Source organism: Bidens hawaiensis, unplaced genomic scaffold (genome assembly GCF_021521415.1).
Source record: "Bidens hawaiensis isolate Kalapana, Puna unplaced genomic scaffold, B.hawaiensis_p1.1 tig00005897_1, whole genome shotgun sequence".
NCBI classification, from domain to species: domain Eukaryota; kingdom Viridiplantae; phylum Streptophyta; class Magnoliopsida; order Asterales; family Asteraceae; genus Bidens; species Bidens hawaiensis.
Genome location: NW_027491387.1, coordinates 849,639 through 866,416, shown reverse-complemented (window position 1 = coordinate 866,416; position 16,778 = coordinate 849,639). Strand labels below are relative to the sequence as shown.

The 16,778-nt window shown below is 37.8% G+C and overlaps 1 protein-coding gene and 1 pseudogene across 1 annotated transcript; one reads left to right on the top strand and one right to left on the bottom strand.

Moving 5' to 3' along the window:
• Nucleotides 1–312: 312 nt before the first annotated feature.
• LOC143630999 (protein FAR1-RELATED SEQUENCE 5-like) lies at nt 313–5,535 on the top strand (annotated as a pseudogene).
• Nucleotides 5,536–6,087: 552 nt separating this feature from the next.
• On the bottom strand, nt 6,088–7,523 carry LOC143630996 (uncharacterized). The gene is made up of 3 exons (XM_077099866.1): nt 7,390–7,523; nt 6,783–7,296; nt 6,088–6,705 (listed from the first exon to the last, which is right to left on the bottom strand). The coding sequence occupies exons 2-3, from the start codon at nt 7,038–7,040 to the stop codon at nt 6,286–6,288; spliced, it is 678 nt and encodes a 225-aa protein (XP_076955981.1). The 5' UTR covers nt 7,041–7,296; nt 7,390–7,523; the 3' UTR covers nt 6,088–6,285.
• Nucleotides 7,524–16,778: the final 9,255 nt, after the last annotated feature.

Sequence of the window (16,778 nt, the reverse complement as noted above, 5' to 3'; positions counted from 1 at the left end):
TCATTGTATTCTCATCAGCTGTCAACTAGGGTTCAGAAGTTTGATTATAGTGTGTTTTTTGCGTGTTATTTTTATTATAGTGTGCTTTAGGTGTTAATTTTTTATAGTGTGTTTTTTGCGTGTTATTTTTATTATACTGTGTTTTAGGTGTTGATCTTTTAGTGTGTCTTGTGCTGTTTTTCGATTATAGTGTCTGAAGGCTGTTATTGTATTCTGCATTAATGAATTTTTTTAGTGTGTTTTGCTTGTTTTTTTCTATTATAATGTCTGTTGGCTATTTTTGAATTTTGCGTAAATAAGTGTGTTATTGCTTGTTATTTTTAATTTTTTAGTTGATTAGTTTTCTTGTATTTACTTCATAGATCCACCAAACTTACCAAGAGCTTGGGATTCAACACATCTCTCCCAATTCCGACACTAAGACGTACACGCCAATTGTGTCTGCATCAATGATACCCAATGAAGGTATGCTTTTTGATTCTGTAGATGCTGCAGAGCAATTCTATAAAAGATATGCTTTAGCGGGCGGGTTTTCTATAAGGAAAGGCACACAATCGGTCGTTAATAACGTTGTTCGTCTCAAGTATTTTGTTTGTACCAAGGAAGGTTCAAGAACTATTAAGGAAGTTGACACGCTTAGTCAAGATTATAAAAGGAAAAAAGAGCGTAGGCGACCTTCTCAAAGAACCGGTTGTAATGCACAACTCCGCTTGGTTTTAAATGATAAAGGCAAATATAGGGTCAAATTTCTTGGCGAGGCACACAATCATCCTTTTGTTAACGAAAATGATATGCATTTTCTGAGAGCTTCTAGGGAGCTTACATTTACACATAAAAAGGTGATAGATGATTTTGGCTAATATCAATATTGGTCCGGTGAAGGCTTTTAACATTATGCGGACCCTGTATGGTGGCTTCGATAAAGTTGGCGCAACAAAGTCTGATTGCAAAAACTACAAAAGAAAGATTAACTTGTATATTGGCGACTACGATGTTGAGATGGTTGTTAAACGTCTTATGGCGAAAAAAGACTTTTGTCCTAATTTTTCATGTGACTATATTACCAGCAAAGAAGTCACATTGAAGGGTTTATTTTGGGCTGACGAGTGTGCAAAGAGAAATTTCTATGTCTTCAGGGACGTTGTCCCATTTGATGCTACATATCGTCATAACAAGTACACAACTTTTCATTCCATATTATACATTTTTTTCTTTTCAATTATACAAACAAAAGCTGTGTGTATTTATTTCATTTTATATTCATTTATAGGTATAATGTAACATCCTAAAATTTTTATATTGATAAATAAAAGAAAGTTATGTTTAGTAATTTCACGTTTTAGTTATTTAATGTCGAGTAAGGAACGGGTCTTGGGCTTAGTTATTTTATGAACTCGGCCTGTCTCAACCCGTAGGAAGCCAACCCGAGCCTAACCAAACCCGTAGTATATAAACGAAAGTTCTTGACACTTCCACCATTTTCACCATCTTCCTTCACTTACACCCACCCAAACACTCTCATTTCTAGAGAGAGAAGCTAGAGAGAGAAAGTTCTCAAATCACAAATCCGAGTCCACAATCTTGTTCCTAATCGTTTTTGGTAAGTCCCTCTCGAAAATCATCCGTTTTCATAACCATTTCCGACCTCAAATCGAGCAAAAACTCCCATTTTCGTAACTTGAGTTTTCGGGTCAAAAACCGCCTTGTTTTGGTGTCAAAATGCAAGCTTTTGTGTTTAAAAGTACTAGGAATCGATAGCCCTTTCAATCCCGAGCATTTCCATGTCAAAAACTTCGATTTTGGGTCAAAAATCTGGAAAATCTGGAAAACCCGTGGGTTTCTCCGTCGCCCAGCTTGAAGGAGTCGAATCAGACTCATTCGATCGAACCAGTCGATCGAATCAGTCCATTCGATCGAATGCGTAGATCGAACAAGTCCAGTCGACCGAATAGGGAAGCAACCGAATGGTCTCCAACTCATTCGATCGAATGAGTTTTGTATTCGATCGAATGAGTGTTGTATTCGATCGAACGTGTTCCTGTTTGATCGAACGTGTTGTATTCGATCGAACGTGTTCCTGTTTGATCGAACGTGTTGTATTCGATCGAACGTGTTCCTATTCGATCGAACGTGTCCCTATTCGACCGAATCAAGCCAGAACCAAGCTGTTTCCAAGTTCGCCTAAGGTTTAACTTCGCCTGAAGTGAAGTTCGTTTATAAAATAAATTAAAAACCTAATGGAAAATGTGTTAAGGCAGTTATCGAAAATAAAATTTTTCCAAGCTGACCTGGCAGCTTAACCCCAGCCAGGGGCTCTGCCCCTTGGACCCCGCTAGGGGCTGCCGCCCCTAGAACCCCGCTACCAGGGGCGCTGCCCCCGGACCCCCGTTCGTTGTGGGTCATATAAAGATAGAAACGCAACATAAGTAGTAGTAGCTAATTGATACGTGTAAATATTATACAGTTAGCCGTGCGCAGCTCAAGAGGGGAATAACTATTAACGGAGAGCGTAACAGTATTCAGGTGAGTTTCTAGCCCCATTTATGTGTTATGTTTTCGGGGCTGTGTGCATACTCGATGTGTTGTTAATACATTTATCCTAAGTGATAAGTGTATGCCATATGTGATATATGTGATGGATATGAATGGTTGCTTGTCGGTACGCGAACGATCTTCGGATATTGCGCGTACTGTCAGGTCAAAAATAAAGGTACGAATATTATACATCGAAGATGCATGAACATTACAAATGAATACTTGTCGGGGCGTGAACGATCTTCGGATATTGCACGTATCGACAAGAGGTATGGTTGTTAAATGAATGATGTAAAGAACGCCTAGGGTGTTCTTATGCTATGATGTAATTATTGTATATGTGAAGTAGGTGTATGCAGGTACACGAATGGTATGTGAGTTCTACGTTCGACATAGTAAGTTAGGATGGCAAATCCCTCTAGCTTTTGTCGGACATAGACTCGGCTGGTGATGGCGTAGTTAAGGACTGCGGGCCTTATACGTAAAGTAGATGATAGATGTAAACGTAGTTAAGGACTGCGGGCCTTATACGTAAAGTAGATGATAGACGTAAACGTAGATAGGGATGGTGGGCCTTATACGTGTTACAGATAATAGACGACAACGTAGTTAAGGACTGCGGACCTCATACGTATTATAGATAGGCATCAGCATAGGAAAGGACTGTGGACCTTATACGTGCTGTAGTTGTATTGTGGTAGCATAGGGGAGGACTGCGGACCTCGTACGTGCTATGGTTTAGGTTGCAACATAGGGGAGGACTGTGGACCTTGTACGTGTTGTGGATGTAGGATGGTATAGGGAAGGACTGCGGACCTTGCACGTACCATAAAGGGTGAACATAGGTAAGGACCGCGGACCTTTTACGTGTTCACGACCTTGAGTACAGGTATAGACGGCGGACTATGAACGTACTCTCGGTAGACTGAGGTTAGTGGTTATAAATATGTGTGTATGTATGGTAGTAAGTGTGTATGTAGAACAGAAGGGTAACTAGTGAAGTATGGATATGTATCTACGGATATGTATGTATGTGTATGTATTGTATGGCGTTCGATTAACTAGAACTCACTCAGCGTAGCTGACTTTTAGTATGCACGCAGGTGAGCTGATTACAGAGTTAGCATGAGGATGACACACGGCATGGATTGAACGGCTGGCATCTGAAGAAAGAAGTAAAGATGTTTTAAATATAAAGTTTTGTGTTATGGTATCAAAGAAAAGGTTTAACGTTTTGTAACAAATGATTGATGTTTTATATTCCGCGAAAAGTTTTAATAAACTCTGATTGAAGAACTGTGTTTATGAGTAAATCCGACGCTAAAGTAGGGCTACCGGGTTCGGGGCCTTACATATAACATGGTTTTTGTTCCATTTACTGGAATCGACAACCATAATAGGAATGTTACTCCTGGCGCGGCTCTACTTGGAGATGAAACAACCGAAACTTATTCATGGTTATTGAGGTGTTTTAAGAGTGCTTTTGGTTACGAACCCCCTGTGGTTGTAACTGACCAAGACCCCGCCATTATGCGCGCAATTGAAGACGTTTTCCCAAATTCTAGACACCATTTGTTCATGTGGCATATCATGGATAAACTATATGGGAAGGTACAAACTCCATTTTAATTGTCTTCCACCTTTTTATTTATAACAATAATGATTATATTGGTTTCTAATTCTCTGAAAAAACATACATTCCCAGGTCGGTCCAATCTATGCAACACTACCGATTTTAAGACTCGGATTTGTGATATTTTATGGACTGATTCTATAACACCTGAATTGTTTGAGAAGGAGTGGGATTCCATAATGACCGATTTTCACTTAAACGACCATGCCTGGCTGAAAGATATTTTCCAGATTAGAGATTCGTGGATTCCAACATACTATCGTAAAGAAAACATGTCTGGTCTAATGCGTACGTCATCAAGATCAGAGAGCGAGAACTACTTTTTTGGGAAATTTTACAACACAACTTGCACTTTGGTCGAGTTCTTGGCACATTTTGAAACTGCATTGGAACATCGAAGGCATGAACATCAGAAGAACAATCATTATTGTCGTTACACAAGTGCAAAAATTGAAAGTAACTACACTCTTGAAAATCAAGCTCATGAAATATACACAAGAACCATATTTTTTGATGTCCAAATGGAAATTCAGCATGCCCTTCACAACTGCACTTCCCGAAGCTACGAACAGGTTGGTGATTTTTTAATGTTTAGTATTCGAGACTTTGAGCATCTACCAGCTTCTTTTCACGAGGTAAATATTATACGGGCTTACATGTTTTTTTTTTTGATATTTATTGTTTTATATATATAAATAGTTTACTAATCATCATAGGCAATGATTCGCTCGGAAGATGTGACTATGTATTGCAGCTGCAAGCGGTTCGAGCAATTTGGCTTACTATGTCGCCACATTTTTAAGGTTCTCCACATTGGAGATATCAGGGTTTTCCCAAGGCAGTACATTAACCGTAGGTGGACCAAAGATGCCGTTTCTAATAGCCCGATGCGTTCTATTGGTTTTGATGAGCCTAACGTAGACAAAACTACCGATGTATATCGTGTTTTTTGGGATATTAATATCGTGAACGATCATATTATAAATAAACTGGTTACTGACATGGAAAAATTAAACCAATTTCGTGACTACGTCAATGATTACAAAACAAAAGTTGACGAGATTACGTTTGACGCCCCTAGACTTTGCAGAAGAGACCGGTTTGAAGAACTCATTGGTGTCCCTCAACCTGATCAGATCAACGTACATGCTCCAATTGGTGTTAGGAATAAAGGTTGCGGGCTTCCTATTCGGTACAGGTCTTTACGAGAGCAAGCAATAAGTCAACGTAAACTGGATAACCCTCAACGGACGTGCAGAATATGTAAGCAACCAGGTCACGATGCCCGTAATCATCATAAGTATGCTATAACCGGTGACACTTCAGCGGCTTCTACCTCCTCCCAAGTTGATGAGATGGAACATTAAGGTTCATTGTGGGTTTTAAACTTTGTTTGGTTTGTATTTTATTAGCACATTATAACTTTTTTCCAATTTTCATTTTAGAAACAGTGGTTGCTGAGTGTGTTTTATTATCTTATGGACGCTCTATTTATTGATATGTGCCTGATCTTATTGTTCAGCATTAGAAAACATTTACGTTGCTTTATGATTGGGTAATAAGTTATGTTTTTCTTTGTTATTAATGTCCATTCATATTGATATTTTATACACTGAACACATCGATGTTCAAATTCATTACCTACAAACAGTTTGGTTTCTTAATATTACTCTTACTTTCTAATCAACCCATACAACATATAATGTTAAAATTCTGATTAAGGTGATATGCATATTCTAATTCCTTACCTTCAAACACTTTGGTTTGTTAATATTACACATACTTTTTTATCAACTTATAGGTTAAAATTCGGATTAACGTGTTATTAACCAAAACAGACTCATCATTAACTAATACACGGATTTGCTTAATACGTTAACTACAACACACAACAACTAATTATACTACACACTTCTCATGTATTAAACCATCATCACATATTCTTAACATGTTGCAATCGATAAACATTAAAACCCAAAACAAGTTCTTTTAAAAACAAGAGTCTAACATTAAAATCCAAAACAAGTTGTACTATCATTCAAACTTTTCAAATCCAAAACACAAAACCAAAAGTCTTACTTTCAAATCCACATAAAGAAAATACTTGTACCATAATATCAACATAGCTTCAAGCGTTCAATTATTCTTGACGACGTTGTGTTTTCCAGTCCCATCTTCGAATCAGCAGACAAACTATCATACTCCATCATAACTTGCACGAAATCCTCCTTTGTCAAGTTGATTTCGTTCAACAACATCTTTGCGACATACTTCCTTCGAAGATCGTTTAGCTCCGCCTTTTGTTTCCCTATAACTTTTCCACGAGCGTCAACCTCATCTGAGAGCCCACAATCAGCAAACCATTCCTTTGTCACACAACCCTTAAAGGTCTCCATGTGTCTCATCATAAACACTCCATAATCGATATGGTTGCTTTTACTAGCCCATGGTATATCCACCCTCGTCAGTGTTGATGTGTTGACCTTTGACAAATCGGGGTGATCTACCAACGCTAGGTAACTAGCAAATGTTTCTCTCTGTGACAAATTTTATTAACAGCAGTTAACATAAAAATTTAAATAATAATGCTTGAACAACAAAAAAACACACATACCATCTTCTCGGGCCAGCCCTTATAAATAAACTTGAACGACCCCCTGGTCCCCATATTATCGATAACAAAAGTCTGATGTGTCTTCAGGTTGAACGCCATTAAATAGAAGTGCTTTGTGTTTATAATTGGTATCAACACAACATCCACACCTACAATGCTTCTTAGTCTTTGTGTTTCCAGATGCTTGTCCATTTTTTCCTTAAAAAATCCGATTCTTGTTTGTAGGTCTTTTTCATACTGGTGCGGTAGCTGTGTCATTTATCAACACAAATTAATCATTATTCATGACCAACAAAACAACACTACTAAATAAAAAAATACTAATCATACCAGCATCACGGTCGAGCAGAAAAGCCTATGAACCGTGTTAAACTTTGAACGTATAGCTTCTTCGTGGTTTAACACACTTGCCCACGCTGACATTACCGACACGTGCATCCATGTGTCCGGCCATAAAGTTTCCATTATCACCATTCGTATGCTAACCCCACCTCCCGTGCTAAATACAATGTCCCTGAATTAATGAAAATAAATATCACAATACATATAAAGTATATAATACCCAATACCTATTCATAATTAATAACACATAAACACTAAAACTTACCAATGGTTCCCGTAAGCCGCGAACACATACCCAGCCACCTTCGACTCTTGCTTTGTTAGCGTAGCTTTCAACGACACCGCACGTTTCGCATGCGGTGAGCAATAAAATTCGGAAAGGAACTTAAATCTCTGAGGTCTTTTAGATGTGTTTACCTCCCAGTCCGGTTCAACAACTCGCTTCCCTTTAGCTATAACAGCTAACGTCTCACAATCATCTTTTTTAACTCCAGATTCAATATTGAAATCGGGCATAATAAAACTAACTTTTTTCTTTTGGGGCGTAGACTTTATTGAACCGGATTCATATTTTGCGCACAACTGTTTGATCCCTTGAACTTACAACTCGTTCTAATCAGTATCTTAGATCTGATCCAGATCTATACATTGATATTAATTAAACGGATCTAACTCTTTTAATACCTTAGTTCGATTGTTATTAGTGTATATATTATCAATATAAGGTTAACGTGAAGCTTGAGAGAGAGAGAATACTTTACATATTTCTGAATAACATTAATTCTCTCAAAACTTCAACACTTTACAAGTGAACAGTGGTTCACTATTTATAGAAGACGATCTGGTTCGCTAACATCCCCTAGCGAACCAGCATCCCCTTCGTTAAATAACTTATCTTAACGAACCACCCCTGATTCGTTAACATCCCCTAACGAATCAGGAGGGAATACATTATAAAGTCCTAGTTCGCTAACATCCCTAGCGAACGAGACATAACCTTAACGAACTAGTCTTAGTTCGCTAACATTCCTAGCGAACTAGACTCAATCATAACGAATTGGATAAATAAGCATTAAATATTACATTAAAATAATCAAATAAACATTAATGATAATTACAAAGACTCGAGACGCAAAACCGTGCACTAACAGACACCCCCTCGTCTTGAGCTCTTTGTCTTTAACTTATTTGAAACGCTTTGTCTGCCAATCTCTGCAACTATGAATCCCATGTTCATGGCATACACGAACAACTCGTTGGAATTGCATAGCCAGGTCGTAATCTTCTTGGCTTTCAAACAAAATTTGCTTCCTGTGTAGCACGTCATTGTCTGTCTCTGATAAATTAACCAACCACATCGGATCGATTATCTTGATGAGCTCAGCCTGTAGTCCTCGACCACGAACAATAATGGCCTCGCCAGTACGATTGTCATAGTACCAACGGTTGAAAGACAGATGGATATCTTGAGGCATTGTCTTCACAGGAACCCTTCTCATTGTCTTTGGTGGCTTCACTTTCAAAACAAGTTTCTTCCAGCCGGTCCTCGGATCAATCTCATCAGTACGTTTACGTCTTGGGACCTGGGGCTTGAAGAACTTGAAGCCATGATTGACCTTGAACAGTAAGTGTTGATGAAACCACTCAGCAGTTCGGTTGCCCCCACGATTGATAAATGGACGTCTCGCGAGGGTGCGTACATCCCAACGCGGTAGTATTAGAACATCCATTATCCTCTCGTAATATTGCACACCTTTTTCCCATTTAACAATACATACCTTAAGGTCTGAATCATAGAGCCAGGAGACAATGTCACCATGTACCTTAGAAACAGTCTTGAAGGTAGTCATCTGATTTGCTTCAATCCAAGCAGCAGCGGCATCCTTTCTTTCTTTATCTACATACCGAAAAGCACTGATGATCTTACCCACTTTCTGGCGTTTGAACCATCTTTCAATGTCATCATCAGTCACTTCTTTGAGTGAAGGAACCGTTCGCTGCACAATCTTCTCCAAATCATCCTCAGTTTCTTTAATTACGTCTTCATGAAATACCGGAGCACCTTGATCAACATTTGCGTGTTGATACAAGTCCGGGTACTCTTCAGCAGTCACATCCTCCATTTCAATCTCCTCGTTCTCATAAATAAAGTCCGTATTCATAAATAACGGATCATCATCCATTTCATTCTCATTGATTACTTCGACATCGGGCTCAGTCTCTAATGCAGTCAGCTGATCATCATTTAGCCCAAGTAAAATCGAGATCTGCTCCCTTGTCAAAGATCTAACCACAAACTCACCGATCTGTATCTCATCTTTGTTCACCACACTTCTAACCATCCCCAATTCATCAATAAATATCACCGTGTTAGCCTCAATCATCTCTATCGGCTTGGCCGCTGTTGGATCTTGAAATGAAATTATCTGTTTGTTTGAATCATCAGCGCCACTCACACCAGCACCAGAGGATGAACCATGTGATTGTTTAGGCTCACCTCCTGCATCAGACTCGTCAGGATCATCATCATCATTTTTTAGTTTCTTGAGGGCATCTTCTTTATAAGTTAATTGTAAAATTAACTCATCTTGTTCTTTTAATTTCACCCCCTGAGACTCAACAATCGCACGCAGCGACTTGGTCTCCTTCCGACAGAACGAAATGTAACTCATCATTTTTCTTTGATTCTCCATGAGTCGTTCTTGATTGAGTCAGTCAGCTGCCATTTGGTTTTCATATAAGTGTAACAGATTAAGCAGCATTTCCGTTTGACGTCCAGGTGACAAATTGTATACAGAAGGATGAACTGGTTGAATTGGTCCCTGAGGCTGAGTGATTCTCATAAAAGAGACATCACTAGGCAGAGGCGGAGGAAAAGTAGTTGTTGGCAGAGTTGTAGTGGTGGAAGAAACAGTTGATAGCACAGCAGGAGGCCTCGGCATCTCGGTCAACGCCGTTTGAGGAATCAAGCCGAGCCTCTCATGTGACACCATCGTCGTTGTTAATGTGAGCATCGGGGTGCTAGTAGTTAGCGGCACCGCCGAGCTTTGAGTAGTTGATTGACGAGGTGGTGGTGATCCAATAATTACACCAGCCCCAGAGGATACACAGGGCTTCTTAGGTGGCTCATCAGTAGCTACAGCCTTGCCTTTTCTTTTTCGTTCTTGCTGAGCTTTCATGGTGGCAGCTAGAGCAGCATCGACTGCATCTTGTTGTTCTTTCAGAGCTCGCTCACCAGCTCCAGCATCACCATCACCATTATTATTATCATCATCACTTCCATCATTGTTCCCACCTTCTCCCCCTTCACGCTCAGAATCCGAATCATCATGGATCCAGCGCTCATTAGGAGGACATACATAATCTGGATTGATTATACGACCAATCATACTTTTGTCCTGTGGCTTATCCTTCCGATAAATCAACATCCGATGTACCGTTTCAGCTTTCATATGTTCCATATCAAGAACATCGTTCACCAACGATCGATCAATCACGAAATTCGGTATCAAATCTTGAATAATTAATTGTAGAAAGCGTGGATACATCAAGAACTTCTTTGACGGTAGATTTTGTTGAACTTGCTCTTTCAAATGATCAAAGATGAGTTCTGAATAGTTGAATGGCTTGTTCAGGATTAAAGCAACAAATGCCAATTGTAAGCTCAGTCTACATTCATCGAAACCACCGCGACGTCCACTCAAGCAACGAAGCAAGACATGCAGCAAATACTTGTAAGGTGGACATAAACCGTTCTTGTTCAACATGGACCGACGGATATCACACCCATAACTTAATCTTGTGAATAGACCTCAAACTAGCGTCCTGTCAAATTCACTTGGGTAATCATCACTATCGTCAAATTGTAGTACCCGACGAATGACCTCAATATCGATCGTGATCGGAAGCTTTGTATTCGTTATACAAAGATAACGAATTAGGCGATTCGCTATCAAGTAAATAATTTAACGAACTGGACCTAGCGAATCACTAATTAAGTTAACGAACTAAACTCTAGTTCGTTATATTTTAAACGAATCAAACTCTGATTCGTGTGACGTCTTATTCGCTAAACTAGTTCGTATGAAATCTTAACGACTTGGACACGAAACAGTTCCAATTCGCTAAGACTAACGAATGGTCAAAAATTATGACTTTTTCTTTGACTTCACAAAGTCAAGGTCAAAATTAACATGAACAACAACAGTCAATTATCTTAATCCAGATTCAATTCGACCATAACCATCGTTGAACCAACATGACAATCAACTCGTTGAGTTCGGAAACACATTAGTGAGTGTAGGTGAATGAGATTGAGACTCATTACCTATATTTACTAAGGATCAACGAACCAACAGTACCATCAAGAACACACAACCATGATTAACCCAGCAAACAATAATCAAAAGATGATTAGAGTCCACCAAGGATATCGGAAAGGGATTCCGATCAACATTTGTATCAAAATCAGACAATTAAAAACATAAATTATACACAAACGGTTTCAAAGGTTCAAAACCCTTAAACCTCTGAAATAACATAGTTTAACAGTTAAATAAATGTCATCTTTGACGAAAATGATATCGCCAAACACATGTATAACTTAGAAACTCAAATTAATCTTTGAAATGTTCAAACACAAAGATCGAAAATATCAGAGAGAATTTGAATAGTTTCTAAAATATGAAGAAAGAAGACGAACAGTGGAATCCTATTCGTTACCTGGTCTTATATAGCTAAACACGAAACCCTAGGTACAGCTTGCACGAATCAGACGATTCGTTTAACTTTAAAGTTAGCGAATTAGCCCATTCGCTAACTCAATTCGTTACCTTATGTTAGCGAATCACAATGTGATTCGTTAAATTAAAGATAGCGAATCAAGACACGATTCGTGTCATGATTCGTTAAATAAGTATAACGAAGGGATGATTCGTTATAGAGTGCGGAAGCGAATTAGATTAGCGAACTAGAAGCTAGTTCGCTAAAGAATCATCTAGTTCGTTAACCATACATAACGAATGAATTTTAGCGAATTAAACCCTTTTTTTATTTAATTTTAAATTAAATAAATAAATGAATAAATTAATGAAATAAATCAATAAGTTAAATTATCGAGAAACCCTTATATCCCGACAACCTAATATGTTAAAATTGTTTCAGATTACCGAAACTTAACTTAAATTTTATTTAAATATTTTGTATAAAGAAAACGAAAATATTTTTGGTATTTTGTAAAATTTAAGAATTAAAGAATGTATTTACAGAAAAATATCCGAACTATTAAAAAAAATAGACAATCTTTTTGTATTTTTCAACGATTTTACCAAAAGCAGTACATATTTTTGTAATTTTGTTGAGTTTGAGCAGAGAATCATATTGACCAAATTGCCCTTCCATCACAGTTTTATATTTCAGCGATATTATGACTGGCGATAAGTCGGTCATTGGTATTGTTGTCCACATAAATCTAATAACACACATTCAAGTATTTTTGTGATATGATTAAATAGTTCAATTAGAGCACAGAATATCAGAGATTATTAGCCTCTAATCTCGGTTCAAGCGTAATTTGATTTTTGCCAATCACCCCAACTTGACTTAAACCATTATATTGTTGATCAAAACTTTTGATACCAATTGAGAAATTTTGAGCAATGCAAGTTTCTTTTACTGTGAGTGAGTATGCACGAGTCCATCTGTCGGCTTACATACATTGTATCCCCTGGGGTCCGTTTCTTAATGGTATTAAGACGCACGCAAGGGAGGAACAATTGTATGACTAACAACGGATTTTGATCAAGTCAGTAATGTAAATTGTACGAGGTACAACGGTGATCAAGTTTAATGACTTTTGGTTTGCTCTAGAAAGCGAGTGAAATATTCATGCATATGAATACCCAGATGATTAAGCCGCATAAAGACTCACAATGTCCAGGATTTTAACGCTTGTTATTTGCTTTATTTGATTTTTGGGTGATCAACACATATAAGGCTTGAGTATGACTGGTTATTACATTTCTGCCATACTCACCAAGACTTTTGCTAGAGACTAACACCCCTTTCAATTTGACGTTTCTTTATGTTTATATCACATACTTTACTCTACTGGGTTGTTTTAAGACCTACCAATGCACCAATGCAATTAAGTACACAGTCTTTTAAGCTTACTTCTTGCTGAACTTGGGGTCAAGAAAATCAACGTACTATCATTTTCTCTTTTTGCTTCAAAAACTCAAAATTTGAGGAGCATAAAAATAAAATAAAGATAAATTTAATCGCCCTAGTTAACTTAAGTTAATAAATAAATGGCTGACCATCAATTCACAAGTGAATCATAGGACCAAGACATGCAAGCATGCTTCACAAACTTAAATAACTGACATAATTTTCAGCGAGAAAATAATCTAAAAATCTTTTTGGTTTTTCTCTGTACAAACTTTAAAACACAATATTTTGTCTTTTTCGGATTTTTCTGTATAAAACATAAAACACATTCTTTTTGGTTTTTCAAAATTTTAAAATGTTTTTGGTTTTTCTTGATATTTAAAGGGAAAACATTAAAGAACAGAAATCACAATATTTTTGAATTTTGAAAATTTTTAATGTTTTTGGATTTTATCTATACAAATGAAAGCACATTCTTTTTGTATTTTCTATACTTTTCACCCCCTAAAATCTAAAACATAAAAAAAATAAGACTAAATCTATAAAGCAATTAAAAGATAATTATCCTAATTGTAGGATCTCAGCAAGTGTCTTCAATTCATTTAAACCAAGCAAAAAAGTAAAACGTGTTTTATCAAACGCTTTGGTAAATAGATCGGCTTTTTGAAAATCAGTGTGTACTTTCTCAAGATCAATTAACTTCTTTTCATAACAATCCCATATAAAATGATATCGAATCTCGATATGTTTCGTTTTAGAATGTTGTACGGGATTCTTGGTGATACTTATAGCAGCAGAATTATCAATCAAGATCGGAGTAGTAAGAAACTTCAAACCGTAGTCGCGAAGATGTTGTTGTATCCACAGAACCTGGGAACAGCAACTCGAGGCTGCAACATATTCAGCTTCGGCGGTTGAAGTAAAGACCGTTGTCTGCTTCTTACACTGCCAGGAAACAAGCCGGTTTCCTAAGAATTGACATCCTGCAGTCGTTGATTTGAAGTTGATCTTGCATCCACCATAATCTGAGTCTGAATAGGCGGTAAAATCGAAAGTATTATCTTTGGGGTACCATAACCCGATGTCAGGATTTCCCCGTAGATATTGCAAAATACGCTTGACCGCTGCCAGATGAGTCACTCGGGGACTAGCTTGGTACCTAGCACACACACAAACAACAAACATTATGTCGGGTCGAGAAGCAGTTAAATACATTAGAGAACCAATCATAGCACGATAAAGGGTCGGATCAACGGTATCCTCCAATTCATCCGATGATAAATTGTGACCCATTGGAAGAGGAGTTAAAGGGATTTTTCCGGCAGTTATCTTGAATCGGCTCAAGACATCGTTCACATATTTAGTCTGATGAATGAAGATTCCCTTATCAGATTGATGAACCTGCAGCCCTAAAAAGAAATTCATCTCTCCCATCGAGCTTATTTCGAACTTTGTTTGCCTGGACTTCTCGAACTCCTTACATAAAGTGTCGTTTGTAGACCCAAATATAATATCATCAACATAAATCTGGACTAGAAGAAGATCATCACCAACAGTTTTATGAAATAAAGTGCAGTCAACAGTTCCTCGTTTGAAGCCATTATCAGTCAGATGGTCGGCGAGCGTGCCATACCAAGCTCTCGGGGCTTGATGTAGACCATACAGGGCCTTGTTTAAATGGTAAACACGGTCAGGATAATCAAGATCTTCAAAACCAGGTGGTTGTTGAACAAACACTTCCTCATGTAGTTCGCCATTGAGAAAAGCACTTTTAACATCCATTTGATAGACCTTGATATTCTAGTAAGCAGCATAAGCCAGGAAGATTCGAATCGACTCTAATCTTGCGACTAGAGCATATACCTCAGTATAATCAATACTCTCTTGCTGATGAAAACCTTGCACCACTAAACGTGCTTTGTTTCTGACAATCACCCCTTGATCGTCCTTTTTACATTTAAATACCCACTTGGTTGGAATAGCTTTCTTGACCCTAGCAGGCTTGTCTATTAAATCCCAAACACCCAATCGTGCAAATTGTTGTAATTCCTCTTGCATAGCATCTACCCAAGAAGGATCTTCAAGTGCCTTACGAGCTGTCGTTGGCTCAACTTGAGATAGAAAGCAATTGAATTTAGCAATATTCACAATTCCCGAAGAGTGTAAATTAGTGTAAGCACACAATACGTTATTGTCGCTTGTCGACGCAACTTGATGACGTGTACGAACGCCCACATCAAGTTCTCCATTGATATTGTCCTGTGGATGATATCCATGAATCCGAAGAGTAGGATTTTCAGGAACAGCAACATTATTAAATAAATTAGTGTAATGTTCACCCAACTCGAGAGATGAAGCATTATCACTATCAAGATCAATAACTTGAATCTCAGCTTGATCATCATCGGAAGAAGTAGAAGCACTATCAATAACGGTTGGAGGAACAACTTGAGATTCTTCAGTTGTAGCATCTGGTTGAACTTCATCTGCATTAGAACTTGAAGAGCTTGGAATGTTCAAGTGTTCTTCAAAGTATGCTCTAACCAGATCTTCATCAATGTGATCAGTCGAAGGAGTAAACGAATTAAATAAACTATCGTAGTCAAACATCCATTCTGGACCTTTCCCTTGAGGAGGAGTTGTGTACTTTTAACAGTCCACATGGTACCATTCTTCAACACAGCCAGATGTAAAATTAAATACTCTTTTCTTTGGAGACGCATATCCCAAGAAATATCCTTCGATAGCCTTTTCATCAAATTTACCCGAATCCTTCTTCAACATTGTACACGGACACCCAAATGGTTCCAGGTACTTTAAATTAGGTTTTCTGTTATTTAAAATTTCATAGCTTGTCTTCTTGAGTCGTTTAACAGTTAGAACCCGATTAAGTGTATAACAAGCTGTGTTCACTGCTTCATTCCAAAATTGAACAGGAAGCTTTGAATCAGCAAGCATTGTACGTGCAGCTTCAATCAGAGTTCTATTTTTCCTTTCAGCAACGCCGTTTTGTTGTGGTACATAAGGTGCACTATATTCTCGGTGAATTCCCTTTTGAATACAAAAGAAATCCAAAATAGTATTTTTGAATTCAGTACCATTATTACTTCGGATTCTCCTCACTTTTTGTTTGTACAGTGATTCTATCTTAGTAATAAGGTTTTGTACCAAAACAGGTGTTTGATCTTTTAAACTCATAAATAACACCCATGAATATCTTGAATAATCATCTGTCACTACAAGACAATACCAGTCTCCAGAAATACTCGCACGATTCACTGGACCAAACAAATCCATATGAAGTCGTTCAAGAGGAGTATTAATGGAATTCAATAACTTAGATGGATGTGTCTTCTTCTTCTGTATGCCCTTCTTGCATGCAACACAGTGATCAGATAACTTAAAGTTCTTTAACGAGACACCCTCAACTAAATTATTTGCCATTAAATAATTCATCTTTCTAACATGAATGTGACCCATTCTTCG

Bases quoted from the DNA above. Each gene is read 5' to 3' on its own strand.
- LOC143630996 (XM_077099866.1), bottom strand. From the start codon at position 7,040: ATGACACAGCTACCGCACCAGTATGAAAAAGACCTACAAACAAGAATC. The intron at 6,706-6,782 runs GTATGTGTGTTT...AATTTGTCACAG, and splicing joins AGGGCTGGCCCGAGAAGATG to AGAGAAACATTTGCTAGTTA.